At 43.0% G+C, this 9,839-nt stretch overlaps 1 protein-coding gene across 1 annotated transcript in view; it reads right to left on the bottom strand.

The window, feature by feature from the left end:
• Positions 1–1,900: 1,900 nt before the first annotated feature.
• The window catches only part of LOC115645405 (sodium channel protein type 5 subunit alpha-like), a 120,909-nt gene continuing 112,970 nt past the window's right edge, over positions 1,901–9,839 (bottom strand). Inside the window, 1 exon segment of the mRNA XM_030550005.1 lies at positions 1,901–3,285. Within this exon segment, the coding sequence (XP_030405865.1) occupies positions 2,156–3,285 (1,130 nt within the window). The 3' untranslated portion in view covers positions 1,901–2,155.

Below are 9,839 nucleotides of genomic sequence, written 5' to 3'. Positions count from 1 at the left end.
AGCAGTGGCAAAGTCAAAGGGGGCCCAGCCCTTGGTTCAGGCAGGGCACCAACAAACACAGTTATCAGCTCTGGCCTTTGGAGCAGGGCAGAGCAGTGGCAACGGGGGGTGGGGGGTCTGCCACCCGGTTACGGGTGGCAGGGGGAACGCAGGCCCACCCACCCCTCTGCGTTCCAGCCCAGGGCCCTAATAGCGGCTGACGCTGCTAGTGGCGGTCAGTGGAGAAGGGGGTCCTGACCGAAACACACGACATAGGCGCAGGGCCTTCTGCAGCCTGACTACAGTCAGCTGCCCCCGGGCTACTTCCAGCCTCTCCCCTGGTTCCTACCTGGTCCGTTGGGGCATCCGGTACCATGGGCTCCTCCCAGTCCGGGCAGGGCGGTAGGTCCGGGAATACCTCTGGGACAGCGGACCAGGTCTGGTCTAGCGGCTCCTCGGGGCCGTAGTGGGGATGGGGCAGCTCCGGCAGCTCCTCGTCGTAGCGACTGCGAAGCAGCTCCCACCGGCCTCGGGCCTCAGCGGCTTCCCGGTGAGGAGGGTCAGCGGGCACGTCTGCTCCTGCTGGCAGCCAGGCCCTGACTGAGGGCTGAGGCCCGGCTTTTATCCTTCCGGGGTGCCGCCTGACCCTTTGAGGGGCGGGACTTCCTCCCAGCGGTTCCGCCCTGGGTGGTGATTGACGGGGCGCAACCCTCCCTGGGGAGGAGGGGAGCCACACTGCCTCACTACAATCTCCATTCTCTGACGAACAGAGGCTAGGGATACCATTCTTTATCCTTCCTGGCTAATAGCCTTTTATGGACTTAGCCACCATGAATTTATCCAGTTCCCTTTTAAACATTGTTATAGTCCCTCAGCCTTCACAACCTCCTCAGGTAAGGAGTTCCACAAACTGACTGTGCACTGTGTGAAGAAGAACTTCCTTTTATTTGTTTTAAACCTGCTACCTATTAAATTAATTTGGTGACCCCTAGTTCTTGTATTATGGGAATAAGTAAATAACTTTTCCTTTTCCTACATCACTCATGATTTTATATACCTCTATCATATCGCCCCTTAGTCTCCTCTTTTCCAAGCTGAAGAGGCCTAGCCTCGTCAATCTTTCCTCGTATGGGACCCTCTCCAAACCCCAATCATTTTAGTTGCCCTTTTCTGAACCTTTTCTAGTGCTAGAATATCTTTTTTGAGGTGAGGAGACCACATCTGTAAACAGTATTCGAGATGTAGGCGTACCAGGGATTTATATAAGGGCAATATTATATTCTCAGTCTTATTCTCTATCCCCTTTTTAATGATACCTAACATCCTGTTTGCTTTTTTGACCGCCTCTGCATACCGCGTGGACATCTTCAGAGAACTATCCACAATGACGCCAAGTTCTTTTTCCTGAAAAATCGTATATATCACTTTTTATTTCCAAAGCACTTTAAAAACTTTAATGAATCCACACAGCATCCTATAGCCTTCTCCCCTGCCCCTATGTCCCCCCTCACACACACCTTTTCTAACAAATTGGGATACAGATGGGTTAAGGGCAAATTTTCAAATCTAGATGCCTAAAGCGAGGCACCTAAATAAATACAGTCTGATCTTCAAAATGTTCTGAGCACCAATAACTCTCTGAAATGAGTGGAAGATGCATGTGTTCTACAATCTGAAAACCAGGCCACTTTTACTTAGGTACCTAAATATAAAAATTAGGCAATACCATTCAACATATACAGTAAATTTTGCCTTTTACATGCGATAAACCATGTTTTTTAAACAAACACAAGGTCATATAATGCTATTAACAAACATACTTGTATTACTCACAATAAACGTATACAGCCAGACTTTATCTGTGGATAGATATAACCACATTTATTGTTTTACAGTCTAATATGTTTATATGCAACCACTGATATAACTGGTATGATCTTGTATAATAGTAAGTTGAAAACTTTACTTCAGTAGCTAAAGATAAAATTGCGATTGTTTGATTTGCAACTAATATTTAGGACTCAGTTGCGTAACTCCTGCTCATGTTGGGGAGAACTCGCAAAGGTAAAAATTCATCATTGTAAGGATTATGCAATCATTAACTCTTAATAAAGACTATTATAATTGTTAAGTTATAGTATTATATTCTGAAATCAAAAGGTTATTTCCATTTAAGTTAATTGGCTTTGCTTGACTTTGTAATTGTCACCTGCAAGTTATCATTAGTGGCCTCAGCGACACTATCATAAGATGGAGGGAAAGAAATGGAAGATGCAGTTTGTGATTTATCTGACTGACTACCTTCCTTCTCAGATACATCTTCAAAGATGCTACTGTCACATGTTCTGTGTTGGTATGAAAAAGAGCCCTGTTTCATAGAACACTGAATCAAATAGGACCGGAAAGCCCTTTGGATAATAATGGCAGAATGCTCCTCTCGTCTTCTTCTAAGGGTAGTTGTGATTGGTTTATAAGCAAGCTTGGATGGAATGGCAATCTTAAACTTATTCTCCATCATTAGTTTGTCCATCTCCCCAGATTCTCCTAACACTCTTTTGATAAAAGCAAGCAAAATATCCCAGTGGTAGATCCTATCTCCACTAAATAAAGGAAGATTCATTGCTATAAGCTGAATTTTGTTGGGTTTTGATACACGTAAGGGTTTTTCCAAAGCATCTGCAAAGTCTGAAAGTGCAGAATACTCAATAAACTGAGTCGCCTCAGAATCAAACTTCCCCCATATTTCATAAAACATATCAAAGTCATCTTCACATAAAGGCTCTCTACTTTCCTCAGTAGCAACATTCAAGTTCTCTAAAATAACAGCTATATACAAGTTTATAACAATAAGAAATGATATAATGACATAACTTACAAAATATATAATTGCTACAGAGCTAGCTACATAAGAAATATTGTTTCTACATTGTATATTTAAATTTGGAGTGGAAGAGTCAGATCTTGTCCCTAAGAAATGGTTAAGAAGGTCGTGCCAGCCAGCTGACGTTGTGATCTGGAAGAGACAGAGCATGCTGCCACCGAAGGTTTGGAAGTTGAAAATGTCATCAATCTTATCATCCAAATCAGTATAGGCAAAGAAAGCCATGCCCAAAATAGCATAAATATACATGATCAGAAAAAGCAGGAGACCAATATTGAACAGAGCAGGAAGGGACATCAATAATGTAAAAAGGAGAGTTCTAATTCTTTGGGCTTGCCGTATTAGTCTGAGGATTCGGCAAACCCGCACCAAACGAACGATTCTCAACAGTGACGGAGACTTTAAAACAACATCAACTCCAACACCTTTAAAATGAAAGAAAAAGAAATGTTTTATTGTTAAATGTTCAGTGTTAAATTATCAAATCAAGAAAACTAGATATACATATGTACGTTTGATTATCTTTTATGAAATTGCCAGATGAGGTCAGAAAATGTTTAACGCTTATTTCTGTGTTACAAGGGAGAATGATATTGTTCTGTCAATGCCAGCAAAACTGCTAGCATCCTTGGCACTTAAAGAGAAAGTTACACTGTTAAAAAGGTTATATTATACCTGCAAAAGTTTAGAAACAAGCAAACAAACAAAAGACCCTTTTAAATGTTACAAAATTAAAGTTCCTAGATAAGTAACATGCATATGTTTCATTGTGCTGATAAAGGTTGTGCCTAAGACTCATGTCATTGTGCCTAAGACTCACGTGACTTGTTGAAATATACTTCTGTGTTGGATGCAAGATACCTCACTGGATGTAGTACTACAGCAATTGTTGAAGTAAATATTTGCAGTTTGAAGAAATCTCTGGACAACAGTTTTAAATCTGTGTGCCTACCAACTGCCCTTTTTTGCATCACTATGATTTTTTTTAAAGGAGGTCTAAAAGGCTTTGCCTTTTCCTTGCAGAGAAAAAAGTTTATCAAAAATGCTAAGCCTTGTCCTTCCTTTTCTGTTTGGGGGATAAGGAAAGGATCTAACATAGTCTGGTTTTGGCCAGGATATAGAATAGAAACAGTACACTTACTGCTAATGGAAAATCTCTTACTATATATAAAGAACAAATGTCAATTGTCTCCCTTCTGGACCTCTCCATAATATTCACTATGGCTGTTGCAAGATATTATTATCCCATCTAAGGGAAATGACAGTGGTCCAAATAAATGCTCTCTAATTATATGAATCCTTTCTTCAGAATCACACAAAGAAGCTACCTTTGCTACCAGATTTCTCATTTGTGGAGACCCACATGGATTAATTCTCTCCCCAACTTCAATCAGTATTTACATTTAGCCGATGGGAGAAATGGGGAGACTTCATAGGCTCTAATGTCAACAATATGAAATGACCCACATTTGTCATTTTCAACCTAGGATAACAAAATGGTCACCCTGTTTTCCCAGTGACTGGCCAACATCAGCACCTGGCTCAGGTAGAGCTTATTAAAATTTAATCCCAAGCAGACAGAAGTTAACACTTCAAACAGCCATCAAGTTGCAGCTCTCTTCAGTCGACAATGCATACCCACAGAACATCAAGACAGTCCACATCTTGGCAGTTTTTCAAGCCTCCTTCCTAACACAAAGTTCTTGCCCAAAAAAAAAAAAAAAAAAAAAAAGGATGTATGGCATTTTTTCTATCACCACCAAACAATTAGGAAGATTTTGTCCCATTCTTGCTACCATTGACCTGGTTATAAGAATACCTTCCCAACTGAATTATAGTAATGCAATTTACTTGAGCTCAAAAACATAAGCCTTGAAAAAACTGCAGTGGGTGCAGAATGCAACAGCACGCCTCACTGAGGGCACAGATTACCACCAATACAATATCCTGGTGCCTCGCTCTCTTCACTGGCTTCCCATAGAGTATCACATTAAGTTTATGGACTTGGTCCTTATTTCACAGTACTGTGTGACCTGATCCCAGGATAATATGAGAGGATGTATGGTTGTGATTGGTTTATAAGCAAGCTTGGATGGAACGGCAATCTTAAGCTTATTCTCTATCATTAGTTTGTCCATCTCCCCAGATTCTCAGAGTGCTAGTCTGAAACTTAGGAGATCTGAGTTCAATTCCCTACTCTGACACAGGCTTCCTGTGTGACCAGGGGAAAGTAACTTGGTATCTTTGTGCCTATCTTTAAAATGGGGATAATAACACTTTCCTATCTCTCAGAGATGTTGTGACAATGAATACATTAACAGTTGCAAGATGCTCAGATGTTACAGTAATGAGCAACATGTAAGTTACTCAAGATACATGGAACCTAAAAGATTTCCTTACTACCACAAGTCCCCCTATGTTTCAGTGCAAATGCAAAGCATGCTTCAATATTGTCTTCCCTAAGAACAGTACACTGCATATTAATTTACCACTTCTAACCCTCTCAAATAAAAAAAAATTCCTCTGTGACATTACCCAGGATACAATCTGGACTGCTGAACAGCTGTATCCTCTCAAGTCTTCAGCCTGGGGTGCCTTTTACACTGCACTGTGGGAGCAACCATTCCTGTTCTGCTCACACATCACCTCCAGAATGTAAGTTACTCCCAGCTATGGTGTATGAGTTCTATAACCAGCCACTCTTGAATTACACTGTAGAGCAACACCAGAAAACTTCCAGTCCTAGATTTTCCTCCAGAAATGTATGTCTTATATTGTCCTATCTTCTCCTGGACAATATAAGCTCATATAAAGTCTCTCATTTTATTAATAGAAAATGATATGCACAAAAATTGTTATCTCAAATGGAGTTTCCCAAATACATCAATCAGATAAAACAAGTTTATTAACTACAGAAAGATAGATTTTAAGTGATTAATGTCAGAACTGGTTACAAGAAAATAAAAAGGTAACACACAATATCTAACTTAGCAAGCTAAATGCTTTCAAAGCAAAGGCCTTTCTCGCCACATGCTTCAGCAGTCTTACTGTCTGGGTTCCATTCAGGCTGACTCTGGCTGAGTCAGACACAGTCTGTATGTGAAATAAAAACAAAGCAGACCCCTTCCGGGTTACAATAGGTGCCTCTCTCAGCGCCCTCTGTAATGTTTCTGGCAAGCTGTCCCTGCTCCAATATAAAGCAGTGTCCCAGGGCTCCCTCCCAGGAGGCAATGTTTTCACCCTCTCAGGCTGCAGCTCTCCAGCTGGGCTACTACAGTTCAGTCCCCCTTCTGAGGTGTCTCAAAGTCCAGGCCACTTTCCCAGTGGCTGGTGGTGGGAACCCAGGCCCACCCTCTACTCTGGGTCCCAGCCCAGGGACCCTATAAGATAGCAGCCATCTGCCATGTCCCTTTAAATAAACTGCATTGCTGCTACAATTCCCTGGGACACTCCCCCAGGGCTCCAGAACATTTTCCACCCTTACCTCAGCGCCTTGTCCTGGTGGCATTCCAGCAGCCAGCCCATAGCACCATCCATTCGCATTCAGCTTTAGCAAGGAGCTGAACTCACTCTGGCCCTGCAGCGTTTATTATACTAGCCTGCTGGGTACTGATTGGCTGCTTCCCACACAGCCGCTCTAGGAAGCATGGAGGAACTCTCAACGGCCCTTTTCTGGGGAGGAGTGTGGCAGGGCCATAAGGGTGAACATAAGGGTACAGATTGTCACACTCTCTCATTCAATTTCCCTCCAGTGAGAGTGGAATGGAAAGGAACCACATTTGATAGTCTTTTATTTAATCTCCTTACTCTGGAAAGTGCACAGATGTCACAAAGGTGGGCACTGTCAAATGAGCTAAGTAGAACAGAACAGAACATAATTTCTTTTTTTCAAGAAGCAACTGTAGGAGTAAACTTCAACATTGAGTCAAAAATAGTGATTGATTAAAGTATTATACAATTTATTCAACTCCTTGCCAAAATCCATGATATACATGGCTTTTTTAATGCAGTTAAAACCATTTATGTCCTGTGCATCTGGAGGTCAACCTGAGAGGAGTTGATCAAAGAAATGGAAGCTGTCAATGCACACAGGAAGGAACGTTTCAAAGATCTCCTCAATTGGGACTCCGCTGTTGATGACAGTGTCTTCACCCTCATCCCACAACACCCGATCAGAGCTAAACTCAGAATACCTCCAACCATGGAAGAAGTGTGTAGAGCCGTTAAACAGATGAACAACAACAAGGCATCTGGAGTCGATGGAATTACTGCAGAAATCTAGAAGCAGTGGGGAAAGGATCTCACCTTACAGCTTATTCTGAAAATCTGGAACCATGATAAAATTCCAGATGAACTTAGAGATGCTATGATTGCGATGATCTTTAAGAAAGGAGATAAATCTGACTGTGGAAATTATAGAGGAATCTCTCTGCTGGCAATTTCATCAAAAGTCCTTGCTAGATTTTTCATGAACTGTCTTCTTCCTCTTGCCAAAGACATTCTTCCTGAATCTCAGTGTGCGTTTAGACCATCTAGAGGCACTACTGACGTGATCTTTACTACTTGCTAGCTGCAGGAAAAATGTAGAGAACAACACAGACATATTTGGCATTCATTGACCTGACAAATACCTTTGATGCTACAAACAGGAAATCCTTCTGAAGTATGGATGTCCACTAAAATTTGTCAGTATTCTTCATCTCCTTCATGATGACATGCAAGCAGTGATCCTTTATAATGAGTCTACTACAGCTCCTTTTAAGGTGAAGACAGGCATTAAGCAGGGCCCTGTCACTGCCCTGAGTCTCTTCTTCATCTTCCTCACTGTGATGCTCTATTTCAGCAATTCTCAAACTGTGGGTCATGACCCCATTTTAATGAGGTCACCAGGGCTGGCTCAGATATGCTGGTACTCTGTTCAGCCTGGGCTGCTTCCGATCCAGAACCAAAACGTCACCGACCTTAGTCATTGAGCCTCGGTATGCTGATAACACTGTAGTGTGTGCTCACTCAGAAACAGATCTTCAGACGACTATCATCTTTGCTGATGCATACCAGAAAATGGGAATGACACTCAACATCCAGAAGACAAAGGTCCTCTGTCTGCAAGCTCCTGGTGCACAACTCCCAGAACCAGCAACGCAGATCCATGATAGCCTTCTAGAGAACATTGTGCATTTCCCGTATCTTGGAAGCCATCTCTCACAGACAGCTGACATTGACAAAGAAATCCAGTACCAGCTCAAATGTGTTAGCCGAGATTTTGGACTCTGAGCTAAAGAGTGTTTGAAGATTGCGACATCAGAATTAAAACCAAACTTATGGTTTACAAAGCTGTTGTGACCCCCACCCTATGGTGATGGGCTGAAACCGGGACAACATATACAGGACATCTTAAGGCACTGGAGAAATACCATCAATGCTGTATGCATAAGATTCTTCTAATTAAATGGGCTGATAGACACATTAACATTGGTATTCTCTCACAAGCCAATATCACAAGCATTGAGGCGATGATTATCTATCATCAACTTCACTGGGAAGGTCATTTTCTTCAGATGCCTGATTCCAGACTGCCAAAACAAGTTTTCTATTCTCAATTCAGCCAAGGCAAACATGCTAGACAAGGGCAGAAAAAACACTACAGAGATGTTATCAAGCCTAATATAAAAGTGAATGGTACCATATCTCCCAGGAGCCTGAGGCAGTTCCTTACTGTGATTCAGGGTTGGCCCTTGAATGGTGCACAGAGATCTCATATAGCTAGAAACCTGTGTTGGGGCAGAAAAGCCCCAAGGTTTGAGTCCAGAACCACCCCAATAAACTAGTCTCTGTAGATGTGGAGGTGTTCACTTCCAGGCTTAGGCACTGGGACAAAGCATCCGATGAATACTGCTTTCCACCTACTGAGAGGAATGACCCCACACCAACCAATCAGGGCTCAGGTCAGTGTACTGCCCTCAGGCACACCATGTAGACAAGCTAGTGTTTATCCCAGACAAAGACTTGTCATCTCTGGTTTGGTGGACCAACCAAGACAATATTCACTTATGAGACACCCCCGAGACGCTGATCTTGCTCTGCTGATGAAGATGATAGGTCTGAGGCAGGTTGTGAAAGGTTCCAGCAGCTGCTCAGTACTGACCATGAGCAACCTCTCTGTACTGTGTGGGAAACCTTATCTTCTCAGCAATCTACTTCAGTAGGTTAGCAGCAAAGTGGATCTTGAGTGTGGCCAGTGGTGGGGCTGGTATGGTACTGAAGGCCAGTTATGCCTAGACCAGGCACTCCAGTCTGTAGATCTGCTCTTGTCAGAGTGTCATCTGTGAGAGAAGGAATAAGTCCTGGAGGACTCTCTGGATATTCTGAACTGGGTGACATAACAACCCACTTCACCCTCTGATGAGGAATAGAGTCCTTTGAAGGCCCAGGTGGCGTGGTACTGAGCCACATCATCAGAATCATGGAGTCATAGACATTGCTACTGTAACAGGCCCCAACATCAGTGCCTAAGTCTGCATTGCATAGGGTTGGAAGAGACCTCAGGAGGTCATTTAGCCCAACCCCCTGCTCAAAGCAGGACCAACCCCAACTAAATCATCCCAGCCAGGGCTTTGTCAAGCCAGGCCTTAAAAAACCTCTAGGGATGGAAATTCCACCACCTCCCTAGCTAACCCACTCCAGTGCTTCACCACCCTGCTAGTGAAATAGTGTTTCCTAATATCCAACCTAAACCTCCCCCACTGCAACTTGAGACCACTGCTCCTTGTTCTGTCATGTGCCATCACTGAGAACAGCCTAACTCTATCCTCTTTGGAACGCCCCTTCAGCAATCAGAGACCAGGGCTGTGGGCAGGTCTACAATACAGCAGGGATCGACACGCTGAAATCAATCCACTGGTGGTCGATTTAGCGGGCCTAGTAAAGACCCACCAAAACAACTGCAGATCACTCTCCAATCGACCCCTGTACTCTACCC

Source organism: Gopherus evgoodei, chromosome 2, assembly GCF_007399415.2.
Source record: "Gopherus evgoodei ecotype Sinaloan lineage chromosome 2, rGopEvg1_v1.p, whole genome shotgun sequence".
Lineage (NCBI taxonomy): Eukaryota > Metazoa > Chordata > Testudines > Testudinidae > Gopherus > Gopherus evgoodei.
The sequence above is the reverse complement of the archived record's forward strand: the minus strand, read 5'-3'. Positions and strand labels throughout refer to the sequence as shown.